This window comes from Sminthopsis crassicaudata, chromosome X (assembly GCF_048593235.1).
Source record: "Sminthopsis crassicaudata isolate SCR6 chromosome X, ASM4859323v1, whole genome shotgun sequence".
Classification (NCBI taxonomy): Eukaryota; Metazoa; Chordata; class Mammalia; order Dasyuromorphia; family Dasyuridae; genus Sminthopsis; species Sminthopsis crassicaudata.
Genome location: NC_133623.1, coordinates 33,368,328 through 33,383,638, shown reverse-complemented (window position 1 = coordinate 33,383,638; position 15,311 = coordinate 33,368,328). Strand labels below are relative to the sequence as shown.

Sequence of the window (15,311 nt, the reverse complement as noted above, 5' to 3'; positions counted from 1 at the left end):
ATTAAACCTCAAAAGTCCCCACCGGTATCCCTAATAGTCAATATAAATAATTAGCACAGTACCAAAACATTTCCTGAATGAGCATAGCGAAAATGGGAGCTGGAAAACAACCCTTTCTTAAACTGTCCCACAGATGCACAACCTATATTTCATCAATATCCCAGTGTAGAATCATTGGATACAAGAGCCACCTTGAGCTCACTATCTCTATTGAATGGCTCATTACCTTGACTCTGTTTTTTTCCATAGATCAACGCTTGATTGTAAAGGCTAGTTCTTCCCTTCACTCGTAGTTGGATCTCTTTTGTGCTGCCCATGGGGCTGTTTCTTTTCTGGAATCCTAGTCATTTCTCTCTCTTCATAGAGTCTGGGTCTTTGCAGAGCACAGATCTTAACTTCTTGGTAGATCTGTCTTAGCTGTGCCTCAGAAGATCATCTCCAACTTCCCCACTGGATCCAGTGTTTCTTACCAGATCAATACTGCAGTATACTTTGGTAAATGTGGGTGGAAGATGTAAAGAAAAGTTCCTCCCTCTAGTGCCTTTTGGTAAAGTTCCATGAGGTTAGCGTTACAAAAGTATTGCCTGATTTAAACTTTTTGAACTTTCAAATTACTCAGCTTTCTCTAGGACTTGTTACTTTTAGCTTTTTAAAGATATGGGATATGGTCAGCCTTGAAGTAACCAAGGGCCAGTTACTGTTTTAATTCATTCAGGGAACTCATACTTCATCTAGAGAAGACACTGCATCTTTGTGATTGGTTGGCACATTAATAATTATTCATTCCTATTATCTACCCATTACTTTCTGTAATTACACCAGTGCTCTGGGGGGAAGATCAAAGCCCTCCTCCCACTGCATTAAAATAAAGAAACACTGGAGATATAACCAGATGAAGCCCTCGTCCTTATTGACTCAGAGAAATTTACACTGTAAGTTGTTAACAAGAGAAAGCAAAACATAAAAACACTAAACACACACTGATATAACATCATAATGCCTTATCGTATATTTAAGTGTGAATATTGATGTAGATGAGGAAGAAACTTGGAGCAATGCTGCTGTTGTTCAGACATTTTCTTCCAGTCCTGTCCGACTCTCTGTGACCCCCTACTACAGGAGTTTGCCGTTTTCTTTACCAGCTCATTTTACAAATGAGGAAACTCGGGCAAAGAAGGTTCGGTGACTGCCCAGGGTCCCACAGTTAGTAATATCTGGGGTCACAATTGAACTCGGGTCTTCCTGACTCTAAGCCCAGACCTCTATCCACTGCATTAGCTAACTGCCCTTGGAGGGACGTAAATAGTACTTAATATTCATTCATGTATCTATTATTTATTTCATTCATTATTTATAAAAAATCTAGTTCACAATAAGTCCAAAGGAAAAAAAAATCAGTCCTTTTTGTATTCTCTCTTTCCTCCATTATACCAAGAGTTTATATTAGTAGACAGGCAGAGGATCAGGATGGTCAGCTTGACATCTGGGAGAATTGTGCTGAAATCCTTCCTCTGACAGTAGCACTGAGACCCTGAGCAAGTCACTTAATATATTCACTGCCTCCCTCACAAGGATGTTTTATGGAAAGTGCTTTTCTGTGACTTAAAATACTACAGGAATGAGGGTTGTTATTATAATCTGATACTTTAGCATTCACCTTTAAATGGTTCACTTGCTTGGTGTGGCTGCTGTTGAGCTTATACCGAGTTGCTGTTGTAATATTTGAATTGTGCTTTTTGTGTGTCTTAAGCTTCGCTGAAGACTGCACAAAGCTCAGTGCCGAGTATATAAGCAGTCGAGATAGTGTCGAAAAAGCTGTTCTCTCTCATTCATGCTTCTTAGTTCCTGGACTGGACTATTTAGCAAGGCCCGGGAAATGTGGGTCCTCCGATCATATAACAGCTCCATTCGAAAAGGAGCCAGAGTAAATTATGTGAGCAAGAGCTTTCAGAGCCATCCATCTCAGCCACTACTCCAGATTCTCAAGCAGAGGACCTTTACAAGGACCATTTGTGTAAATGACATCAATCATTTAATCATTGCTTTTTCTGTTACTATCGGTGCAGACAATTTACCTGTGTCATAGGAGACCTCGGAAAGAGCATTTTGATAGGCAGAGGTATTCAAGTAGATGATCTATTTGAGAGTACTCTGCTATAGGAATGTAAAATATCATAATTGCTTCGTTGTGTCATTCTCTGAATAGTTGAACACAATTTTGAATGCCAGTTTTTCACATCGCCAATTATGGGGATGTTATTAAATACCACCACAATGTCCATATTTAATGCTACTCCTATAATTGTTGTCACTTGGCATGTTAGTTTTAAATAAGACAATGACTGATGAAAGCTTGGTCATATGTCATTTACTGTAATAGAGAGAATCCCAATCACACAAATGAATAGAAATGTTCTAATTTTGTCCGTTTCCTATGCTTACACCATCTCTGTCATAAGAAAATAGTTTCTTTTCGATGTCTTCTTTTCCCTCCATTATGGTCTCCCGAGTGAGTTATTGCCGACTTTTAATGCCTGATATGCTATAGCTGCTTGTTCCCGTTAGAGGCTCCCAACAAAGGTTGTAACAAAACCAGAAAATTACACAAAAGTGATCTATTTGTCAGATTAAATTGGCACCAAGAAGATAGTCATCTAACTCTCCTATGATGCAATTTTATTTAGAGAAGGGAGAAAAAGTCCTGATAAAGCAAGAAGCAAGTCCATCTTAAACAAAAGGGGATGGAAATAGTATGCATATCTTTTTTTTTTTTTTTATTTCCGGATTGTATTCTCACTTGTGTGTCTCCGGCTTCCTCATTCTGACTTGTCTGGAAAAGTCAGAATGCCTGGGGTAAAGTTATTCGAGAGGAAGCCATTCCAGCACAGAATGTCTTCATTGTGTCTTATTAGCTCCTGAGCACTTCAGCTCAGGTTTACAGACTTGAGTGATTGGAATAAGAAGCCGAGCATGGAAGTGTGCTATGAACTAGTTCTGCCAAGAGAGGAGATATTATACTTTGTTAGTTATGATTTTTTTAAGTCATGTGACATAGATCACTTTCTTTTGTATTGAAATTAGCATAAACTTCATTGGAGTACCATATTTATTCTTAAGACCCACTCCTATCTGGTTCATCCATCTCATAGCTTATTCTACCATGACCTTGGATCTTTTGACCTATTAAATATATTGTGTAAATATATATATATATATATATATATATATATGTGTGTGTGTGTGTGTGTGTGTGTGTGTGTATGTGTGTGTACACATATATATGTGTGTGTGTATGTGTGTGTACATATATATATGTGTGTGTGTACATATATATGTGTGTGTATGTGTGTGTACATATATGTGTGTGTGTGTGTGTACACACACACACACACACACACACACACTCACATCCAGTAGTTTCAGATTTTTAAATCAAATTCCCCCAGAGTATATAATACCACTTGAAACATTCTCCATTGAGAAACACATCTCTCATGCTCCCTCTAATTCACAGGGCAGGGAGACATAGGCATAATCCATGTTCCCTACTGCTGCTTTGTGACCATACCAATACCATATTCCCTCAAAGATTCAAGCCAAATCAAATCAAGAAGCATTTATAGATATCTATGCCAAAGACTGTGCTGAGCACTGGAGGGAGACCAAGCAAAGCAAAACTGTACCCACAAGAACTCACATTGTAATGGAGGAGACAACATGTAAATAGTAGGTACATTCAAGATATATACAGAGTACTATCTTAGCCCTGTTTTCTTAGAAATATCATTGCTTTTATCTGGGAAAATAAAGGTATCTAAGAGATGTCGTGCTTTTAACATGGCACAATGAACTGATTTGGTTTTTTTTCTAACGTTTTGGTAATTGAATTTTACTATAATTGATTTATTTTCTAATCACATGTATTTCATTTTACGTTTTTAAAAGCATTATCCTGTCCAGAGATTTCAGCAGACTGCCAATAGAGTCCATGGTACAGTACTAAAAAATTGAGACTTCCTGCTTTTTTAATATCTAAACCAAAGCCCAACCATCCTTATATTTCTCTCTCTTGGCCAGGCTGAGGATTCTGCCAGACCTTTTTAGGATATAAGTATGGAAATGTAAAGTAAGGCACTTAGCAAAGTAATATATGGAAATGTATCCAGTTCACCAGAGGCTCAGCCTCACTTAGGTATTATCAAGAGAAAACTGCTATGTAATTGCTACATTTTTTGTATGCAATTTTTTTTTCTGGAGTAGCTCACCAGAGAAGCAAGCAGAAAAGAGAGATATTTAAAAATGATAATAATCAATGAAAAATGAAAATTCAGTAGCTAAAATTCATTATTGGACAACTGCGTTAGGAGCTTCACTTTTATAATCTGAATCTATTTCCCTGTAACTTTAAGTCTTGGGTTGTGTCCTTAGGACAAATAACAGAACAAATGTTTCACCTGATCGCCCTTCAGGTATTTGAAGATGTTGACCTCAGCTCCCTTTAATCCTATTTTTCCTTCCAAGATAAGCATCTCCAGTGAATGTAACTATAGTCATCTTCTTCATTTCTATTGCTAGCATGTATTTATTGCTTTAAAATTGGCCAAAGAATGAACCTCAAGACCCTTGTGATGTAGCTACTATGGGGAATATTATCTCTCTCTTGCAGAGGGAGAAACTAAGGCTGAGATAAGTGAAATATTAGAGGCAAGATTTGAAACCCCCATCTCCTACTTACTCTACCCTGCTAATTCATAGATATGGTTTCCATTTTACTTCCTGATTGCATTAATCATGCTTATGTAAACCTACTAGGTTTTTTTTTTTTTTTTAGTTCTTGCCCAATTTAGTGATCTGTTCTTTGTCTTCTTCCTTATGAATGTTTTTGGAGATGTAAAGTTTCTTCTAACTACTGTTTTAACTGCATCCCCCAAATTTTGATATGTTGTCTCATTGTTGTCATTATTTTTAATTAGTGATAGTTTCTATGATTTGTTCTTTGGTCCATCCCATTCTTTAAGATTGGAATCTAATGTGGTGTGCTTTCTGTATCTTTGTGTAGAAGATGGAGTAGAGGAGTTGGGCTGTACTTCTTCCGTCTACTCTCCCATCTTGACTCACCTTTCAGACCTAACAGAGTTTTCTGATGCCAATCAAAAGTCAATTAGCTGGCACTTATTAAGTGATTATTCTGGGTCAAGCATTATGCTAAGCATTGAGAATACATGTAGAAGTAAAAAGTCAGTTCTTAACCTTCAGGAGTTTGCATTCTAATGGGGAAAGACAGTACCCAAAAAGAAGCTGAAAGGTGGGCTAGGGGGATGGGAGACAAAGGCACCATAAACAGGGACATGGTAGAGAAAGTTCAGAGTGCAACGCCTCTTTAAATGTGTAGCTCCTAGCATTGGACACAATGTTCAGTCAGGTTCAGACCAGCACCAACTAAAGTAAGACAGCATCTCATCTTAACCACTTTTCCCATTCTCTGTCGTCTACAAATATGACATGCGCTCTCCTTTCATCAAGAAAAATGTGGAGAAAGTCAGGGCCTCGGCTGTAAACTTATACTGTGACACCAAAGAATTGTCTTTAGGTTGACATTTATCTATAAAGAACCTTTGAGATACAGTTATTCAACTATATTGGGCCCACATGCTGTTTTCCATTTTTCTACATGGAGACCTTGAAAGATTTGTCAAATATGCTGAACTCAAGTTTTCTCTATCCACATCATTCTCCTAATATGTCAGTGAGGTTAGTTAGAAACGATTGATTGTTAGCAAACCTATAATGCTGGTTAGCTTTGGTTTTCTTGCAGCTCACAAGTCATTTGTTTATTAATCCAGTCTAGAATTTTAAAAAAAAATTGAGAGTAATCAACAACCTCTTTCGTGTTAGCGTTTCTTTTTGGAAATTCATAGAAAGTTAACTCTATTCCCCTTGGAAAGCTTTGTGCTTAAAAGAGAAATTAATTGACAGCAAACACGCTTCTGACTTTCAGTAGGCATCTCCCTATTGGTCCTTGCATAGATGAGTCATAGATTCTTCTTTACAATGTTAAGTCTTACTTATGCTTTTTGCATTTCCACTAGTCATTTTGGCTATGTTCTGTCCCTGCCCCCACCTCCCTTTCAATGAATGAGCCATCTACCCTTGTAACAAAGAGAAATGTTTAAGCCAAACCCACCCAAATAAATGATATGATAACATGTCACAGTATGTGCAATATTGAGACACATAGCCACCTCCTGAAGGAATGTCCAGTGCCAATGTTGATCATTGTATTTGCTCCATTACATTTATTGTATTGTTTCTTTTTATCTATATTGTTGTAGGAATTGTGTATATTATTTTGGTGGGTCTGCTTACTTCACTCTTTCATTTCAAAACAATCCAAATTATGTTTCTATAAACTTTTCGTATTCATTAGTTCTTATCCTACAATAATGTTTCATGACATTCATGTAAAATATAGTTTGTTCAGCTATTTTCCAGTTGTTGGGGAGCTATTTACTTGATCTCCAGTTCTTTCCTACCGCACAAAAGTACTTCGCATAGTACCTGGCGGAGAGTGGATATTATTCTCGTTGGCTCATAGGATTTATTTATTTTCACTTTTTAAGTATATGTTTTTGTTTTCTTTCCCCTCTTAATCGTTCTTTCCTCTAGAATAAAAGGCTTTGGAAGAAATGAGCATAAGCCAACAAATTCCCACATTGTCCAAATCCAAAAGTGTATGTCTCATTCTGCTTATTTAGTTCGTCATTTCTCTGTGAGGAGATCAGAAGCATTCTTCATCATTGGTCATTTTGAATCATCATTTGTCACAAGACTTTTTATAATATTCTTTTATAAAGGTCTTGAAATCTGCATTGCTTCATACAAGTCTTGTTAGGTTTCTCTGAAGTCATCCGTTTCATATCCTAGAGTACACTAGTATTCCATCAAATTCATATACCATACTTTGTTCAGCCATTCTCCCACTGATGAGAATGCCCTGTATTTTCAGTTCTTTGCCGCCACAAGAAAAACTGCTATAAATATTTTTATAGGACATGCGGGCCTTTTTACAATTTTTATATCTCTTTGGTATATAGGGCTAGTAGTGGTATTGCTGAATCAAAGAGTACTCTCAGTTTTGTAACTCCAAGGGCATCATTCCAAATTGATTTCCAGAACAGCTAGACCAATTCACATCTCCAGCAACAAGGCGTCAACAAGCAACAGGGGCCTGTTTTCCCCACTTTTCATCCTGTTATCCCACACATGGGTATAAACACACACACACACACACACACACACACACACACACACACATACATACGTACACAGAGGAATCCATTCCTTAGGATCCGGGATCTTCACAAGCCATCTGTTTTTCTACCACAAAGTTCCATCCAACTCTCTTTCATTACTGATTGGTGTTTTGCATACGTGGTATCAAATAACAATTGATCAAATATAAACATCTGTACTTCTGACTAGCAATCTGCAAAGTCGGTTGTAATTAAGGTCAAACATCCAGTAGCTTAGGAGCAGAGCTCCGAATTCACATCATGTCCCCGTCTAATGCTTAATCAGCCGAATTGCATGGTCTGTGCCCTAACTGCCCCAAAGTGGGGCTAGTTGCTGGCCATAACAGAGAGGTTTCACTGTGGATGAGGTAGAGTGCTAAGTGCAGATGTACTGGATGTGGAATTTGCATGAGCAATAATTGCTGAAGGAACCTTCAATGTGGCCCTTTCTGCCTTTTTGTGTTTGACTTTGCAGTCTTCACATGACATAAATGTAGGTCTCCCTGCTTATTACGCTTATTGTTAGCAATTAGGTAAAGTGCTTTGATGCTTGAGAAGCCTGTTCCTCACCAAGTAATGAAAAACGACTAATAAAGTACTGAAGAAACATTAGCACAGAAATTGGCTTTTCGTCTTTAATCATGAGCCATCCTTCAGAGAAAAGCCAGAGGAGATTTTTTACTTCCTGCTACTTCCATAAGAAATCCTAGCACCGTTCTCCAGCTGTCTGGAGTATGAGGATGCTCTGAAAACCAGGAAGATGGGAATTCAGTCCTGTGAAGAAGATACCCACAACTTTACAAATTAAAACTATTGGCATAGAGCTCTGAATCATGGAAAGGAAATGGAAGAACCTCTCCTGATAAAGGAGTTGGGACTGACTGGACTTGTAATGCCATTGGTATTGAGAATTACAAGAAGAGGAAGCCCTCTCTAAGTTTGGATAGGGATGACCTCTGCAACTTCCAGTTTTACAGTTGTCCAGTACCCCAAAATGGTTAAGTAATTTGCTAGGATTCTACAGCCAGTTTGTCAGAGGCAGCTCTTGAACCCTACTGTCTGACTGCTGCCTTATATTGCTGCTCATCTCAGTCCAATCAATTTTTTTGCCCATTCCCAGAATCAGTAATGTCTTTTTTTATGGAAGAATATTTTCAATTTGCATTGCTTCCTGAATTCTTGACTTCCATTGAAGATTCACACAAATGAGTGGACCCCCTACCAGTTCATAGAGGAAAGAAGAAACTCAGCTGCCCTTTCTTTTCCCTTCTCACAATGGGTTCTCTGAGATTCACTGAAATAACTCAGAGTCACTAGAGATTCACTGCGCTCCTTCCTCAAGTCATACCAATTGCTGCATGGTAGCTGGAACCTGTTCTTTCTTTTTAACAACTTTCACCATTCTGAAATGCAAATTCCCAGATTGGGAAGGAGAGACGGAGGTTTAAGGATCTCTGCTCCCTGGGGATTCTTCAGTAATTTTTTTTTTCATCACGATGAGTCCCTTTGGGTACTTTAGCAGTCCAGTGTCGCATTTGTAAATGCATAAAATCCAATGTGTAGGATTATTTTTTTAAAAAATTAGATTGCAATACAATTATCAAAATTAGGTTGAATTACAATTATCAATTACAGTTAGGTTGAAATAAATTTATCAAAATCTTCTGAAAGTTTTTCAAGTTCAGAATACTAAATTAAGCATAGACTAATTTCTCTCCCTTCCCCACCCCTTTATCAATTACATTTCTTCTCTCTTCTTGACCAAATTCAAAGGATTAGTCTCCTAATGATCTTTCTGCTTTCCAGGATGGACCTTCTGAGACACATCCTAGTTATATCAGAAACACTCAGTGATCACAGCAGTATATTCATACATTCAAGTAAAGTTACAAACAGGAGAAAAAAAAGTCAACAGTGTCCAGATACAGCAGGATTAGGATGGGGACTGATTATTTGTATCTCTACAATACCTAGACTACAAGATTGAGTAATTGTAAGTGGCAATAAACAGAGAAGGGAGTGGCTTTTGTGCTATTAGCTTTCTGAATTTGAGAGTGTTATATAATGTGTTGATTTAAAACTCTAATTCCTTTGAGAAAAGGAAAGAATTTGTGAAAACTCTATGCTAATGAAGTCCTTTCTAGTATTTTACATTCCTTCCAACTCCATCTTAGTTTATCATGCTTGATCTCATGGATCTAGGCTTGCCATTTGAAGACAATATAATTAAAAATTATAGAGAGAGACTCGTATGAAAGGAATACATTTTCAGCTTCATTTAATTTGTCCAGAAAAACAACCCAACTCTGTGATAATATAATGTTTTCAACTTCTGCTACTATGTAAATGATGGAATTCCCTTATTTCTTTCAGCATACTATGGTTCTAGTGATTAAAAAAAAAAGAGTGGAATATGTTACAGAAATATTATTTTAACAGCATCTTCATGCTCCCAAAAAGGAAACATGCCTTCCACATTCACAATTTAGTACTCCAGCAAATGTGCCTCTATGTAGGCATGCGTGCCTACTGTGTGCCAAGCACTGGAGAATACAAAGATGAAATATGTAACAGTTCCTACCCTCAAGAAGCTTTATTGGCAAGTGGAGTGAAGATAAATAAAAGGGGTACCAAAGTAAGAAAACAGAGTCTGATGTGCCAAGATATCCAGAACTTGGAATAATTGAGACAGAGTCCAGCTGGAAAGAACCAAAGACATTATCTTAAGCCCTCTACCCTGAGCCTGGGAGAAAAAGAAAAATCTTAACAGAAGTCAATTGAGTGGAGGTGCATTAGTAGCATGGAAGATAGAGGATGCTACTCAGAGACAGGAGAATGGAAGATTAGACCAGGAAGCAGCCCACAGTCTAGTTGGCCAAAGGGAAATGATGTGAAGTGAGGTAGTAGAGGGCATCAAAAGCCAGGAAAGGATTTTATGTTATCCCATAGGTAATAGAGGGCAGTTCAAGTTTTTTGAGCAGAGAAATTGCTTCTTTCTCCATGAAGTCTCTCTACATCTGTTAGTTGCTACTATGTGTTCTCATTACCTTGTATCATTTTTGTTTAGTCATGTCTGATTCTTTGTGATAACCCCACTTGGAATTTTCTTGGCAAGGATACTGGAGTGCTTTGCCATGTCCTTCTCCAGTTCATTTTACACATGAATAAACTGAGTCAAACAGGGTGAAGTGACTTGCTTAGGGTCACACAGTTAGTAAATGTCTGAGGTCAGGTTTGAACTCATGAAGATGTTATCCTGATTCCAGGTCTAGCACTCTATCCACTGTCACCCTGCCTCGCTGTCCCAATTTGGAATAGCATAGATGAAATTAATTACATGGTAGTCCATCCCAAATGATTGTCAATTTTGAATTGGTAGAGTTGTAGTGAATTGTTTGGCTTTATCTCTTTTCATTGTAACTCTTCAGCTATTAAAGAATTATTTGAAATTTGTGGATATAGAAGGAAAAGGATGTGATAGATGTATAAGCTGAAAGTGCTTAATTTTGTTTTGCAGAAAATTCAGTTATTGAGGAAGTAAACAATAACATTTAACATACTAAAGGGATCTTCACCAATCTTAGCTCATCCTTCCTCTACCCCCAAACAAACTGAAAGCTTTTTTTGTCCTTCTGCGGGGGTAGGGTGGGGGTGGGGGGGCTTCTGGTGATTACAGAGCCAAGTATTTCCTGAATAAACTTGTATATGTCACCTCATACTTTCTCCACGTTCTCATTTTTTTCTCTGTTTATCACATAATGTGAAGAATGCCTGGTGTGGACTTAAAAGCTGAGTTCAAATGATGTCCCTGATACTTCCTGCATGTTAATCATCAGTTCATAGCTTTGAAGCCTCACTGTCCGCAGCTGGTAGTGAGTCACCTTACAGAGAGGCCTTCAGTACTCCAGCTTTGCACTTCTCCTTATTGTTATGTGACAGAATTAAATTTGCTTCAAGATCTGAGAAAACCATTGTCATGCCCCCCTCCCCGAGGAAAACTTGACTGGAGGGCCATGAGGCTTCAGGGATCAGAGGATCTGCTGTTCATATCTGTCCACAGCATAAAGCGCTGTTCAAATACAAGGAAGGCTCTGTGAGCCTAGACTCAAGAAACAGTGGCTTCCCTTCCCTTCTAAGAGAGTCCCTCAAAGATTGAGGCAGATAGCATTACTAACACCGAAGAGAAGGGATGTATGGATGGTTTCTCCTTGAGACTAGAGTTCACAGATATACACACAGATGATAGCTGAGTGGGCAGTCAATGACTGGCTGCACTGTACTATAGTTCCTCAAAAGGTATGTCATCATCTCATCTTTTTGGGTACTCTCCAAGGTACTGTCAGTAACTCAGCCCTTCATTATGTGTGATTCTTATGCACATCTTGTCAATCTTCCATCAGATGAGGACAGGGTCAAAGGAAAGGCTCTATTCCATTCTATTCTGGAAGGCATCTTTTCCGTCTTAACATTCTGTGAGTACCAGTGCATCACTCGGTCTGTCCATCTCTTACTGTTCACTCTAGCCCATGACTTCCTTCCTTTGATCCATCCTGAATCTCTTTGCTGATATTTTTTCTAGCCCTTCCTACACTAAGTTGTCACTGCAGATATGCTTCTGCCTTCCTTTGCATCTCTCCATTGTTCTTTGGTTGACCCCCCCCCCCAATTTGGATTCTTTGCAAAACTTGGCGTTCCACTATTGCTGACATGGCTGTGTAGCACGGCTTTTGTCTTGAGAAAAGAGATGGAGCCATACATAGTGCACTTTTCCAAGTTGAGTCCAGCATGTTCTCTTCCATTTGTGTCTAAGCAGGTCTGTGTTAGTTGTCATTTGACGTTAGTTTTTTTTTTTTTTTTTTTTCTGAACAATAATGATTGCTAGCATTTTTTTTGATGTTTTAAAGTTTACAAAATAGTTTGTAAATATTAACTCATTTTATTTTCACAATAACCCAGGGAGGTTGTTTATTATCCCATTTTGCAAATGAAGAAACTAAGGCAGAGAAAGTGATTTGCTCAGTGTCACAAAACTCCTAAGTGTCTGAGGCTGCATTTGAACTCAGATCACCCCTTTACTATGTCACCTAGCTGACTGAAGAACATGACCCAGCAAGCTGTGAGAGTGTGTGTGAGTGTGTGTGTGTGTGTATTTGGGGGAGAGGTTAGGAGTGTGATTTGAACCTGCAATTGCTTTTTCCCCTCACATTAGGAGATGACTTACTCCTGGCCTTCACCTCTTTCTGCAATTCATACTCCAAGAAAAGCAGAACAAAGTAAAATTTCCATCTCAGGCAAGGTCAGTGGTTTTGTTCTTTTGTTTTTTTTTCCTTATATATATTTTTTTTAATTTTAGAATTTAATTTGTTCTTATAACTCCACAAAAACTAGATTCTCTAGGCCAGTGGTATCAGACTCAAATAGAAATAGACACCCTTATCTATTACATAAAGATCCCTGTAAGCCACATGTTGACTTTGTTTTAAACTATATTATTCATTTTTATTTTATTTTTATTTATTTTGTTAAATATTTCTCAGTTCCACTTTAATCTGGTGAAGACTATACTCAGGAGGTGGAGTCTTAGGCCATGATCATGGATTTGACACCTCTGTTTTAGTCCACTAATAAGTAATAAGAATAGTAACTGAAGTGAGGAATAGGAATATGGCCTAAACATAGAATTTCATTTTTCCTTGAGAGCAGAGAAAACTCCCTCCACCTGAGTGAAGCTATGTTGTTTGTCTCTGCAACATTTATAGTCCTGAGATAGTCATTGAAAGTAATGGTAGGTTAAATGACTTGCCCAAAGTCACATAGCCAGAAATGGGTCAAAAGTAGGCCTCGGACTCAGGTCTTCTGGCTTCAAGGCCAGTTCTCTCTCCGCTCTTTCATGTGGCCTCTCATAAATGCAAATAATCGCTTAGGAAGATTAGCTTGTATTATTTTATCTGTATCTCCTTTGAGTCATCCTGCCCAGAAAAATAACGACAGCAACAATAGCAATTTATCATTTTGGTGGATACTTGCTATCGCTTGCAAAAACTCTGATTCAGACCTGGCATCCTTCTAAGTCACCTGCAGCTCTTCTCCCATCAAGCCACTTCTCCTTTAACTGAACAAATATTCCTCGAATATTTATTGGGTACAAAGCTCTCTCCTAAGGAAAACGAATTGTGGATGAAGCTCGGCTTCTGCACTCACAGAGCTTACAACCTGGTTTGGGGGTCAGATTCAAATAACAATGGCTATTATATATACAACATTACATGGTAAGTACTGTAGGCAGTTTCAGAAACCAGGGCCTCTGGGAAGTCCCAGGCAGGAAGGGTCTGTGTTGCCTAGAGTAGGAGTCTGTAAAGACTTCCCAGAGGAGGTGACACTTGAGATGGCTTCAGGATAGGAATTATCAGGTTCAGCGATGATATGACAGCATTCCAAATGGGAGCAATGTGAGTACAGAAGGTGTTGAGGGCAAGTGACACATATAATACTGAACAGGGCTGGCAAAGGAAGGTAGTACCACATTTGAAAGGGTCTTCAGTGGAAGCTGGTAGAGGCTTTTTTTTTTTGGCCAGATTACTACATATAAGAAAGGTTTTTCAGATGGTACCACAAAGACCAGATTAGAGATGGGAGAGAATGGATGGTGATTGATTTCAAATGAGTCTGTTGCTCTGTTCTAGGTGTCCAGGACCTATTCTAAGGTGGTGTCCATAGGAACAGAAAGATAGAGGCAGATGCTAGAAATGGTGTGAAAATGGAATTGATCAGAAATCATTGCATTAGAAATTATATTATTGTTGAGTCATTTTTCAGCCGCATTTGATTCTCTGTGGCCCCATTTGAGTATTTTTTTTTTTTTGGCAGAGACTCTGGAATGGTTTGCCATTTCCTTTTCTAGCTCATTTTATTGATGAAGAAACTGAGGGAAGTAGGTTGAAGTGTCTTGCCCAGGGTCATACAACTATAGGGATCTGAGGCCAGATTTGAACCCGGGAAGAGTTTTCCTGACTCCAGGCCTGATGCTCTCTGTATTATGTCACCTGCTCTCATCCACCACTCTCAGCCCCTCTGCAGTCTCCACTGAGATAGTGAATTTAAAAGTAGGGGCAGATTTATTTAGACTCAGAAGTGGCAAAATGGTCACTTGTGTTACAGTTTAGATTGGCTGGCCCAAACCTCAAGCAGACAGAAGTGCTGCCTGAACAGGCCATAGGTTTCTCGTTGGATCTGCAGTGGCACACCTAGCCAGAGCATGGTAGCTGCTGCATAGCCACATCCTCTGCCTCCTGGCTCTGCTTTTCTCTTGCTGCTTGCTGCTTAGCTCACTGCTTATTAGTTTCATCCCTGAAGGGAATCAAAGAAGAAATGGAAATGAAGCTCATTCATGCTGGTCTGTTGTTGTTTTTTTAAGTTCTTGGGTGCAAATCTCAATTTCTGCATTTGTAAGTGTATGCCTTATTGAAATGGAATTGGGTAAAAAGTGCTCAAGGATGAGCCTGAACCTGTCATTTCTGCCAGTTCTTTGGACAAATCTGTGCCATCATTGATGTACAGTCGTGACAAAGGGAAAAACATGGTGCTAAAATGGACCTTAGGCTCATCTGGCCTAATTCCCTCATTTTAAAGAAGAAGAAATTCAGGTCCAGGAAGGGAAAGAGCCTTGTCTATGTTTAGTGATGAATGAAAAAAAAAAATGGTGGCTTTCATTGGGTGTTGGTTACCACTGAGATCTGGGCCCTTTTACTTTACATATTTACTTGGTTAATTACTCTGATGACAATGATTATCAGTAGTAATGACTAGCATTTCTTTAGGACATCACAGTTTCTAAAGTGTGTTGCAAATATTATCTCATTTTATCCTAGCAGTAATGCTGAGAGGTAAGTACTGTCACTATTTCTGTTGTACAGTTGAGAAAACTGAGGCAGAGCAAGGGCAAGTGACTTTTTGACATCACTTAGCACTTACGATTGGATATGAATTTGAATACTCCTGACTCTGAGGCTGGCACCCTGT

At 38.6% G+C, this 15,311-nt stretch overlaps 1 protein-coding gene across 6 annotated transcripts in view; it reads left to right on the top strand.

Moving 5' to 3' along the window:
* AFF2 (ALF transcription elongation factor 2) overlaps window positions 1–15,311 on the top strand; it is a 524,775-nt gene that overhangs the window by 354,750 nt on the left and 154,714 nt on the right. For 4 of the 6 annotated variants that reach the window (XM_074278090.1, XM_074278092.1, XM_074278088.1 and 1 more), the window contains one exon: window positions 12,502–12,588. The exons of the other annotated variants lie outside the window; for them this stretch is intronic. In XM_074278090.1, coding sequence (XP_074134191.1) covers window positions 12,502–12,588 — 87 coding nt within the window. The remainder of the gene's footprint in view (window positions 1–12,501; window positions 12,589–15,311) is intronic. 6 annotated transcript variants of the gene reach the window in all.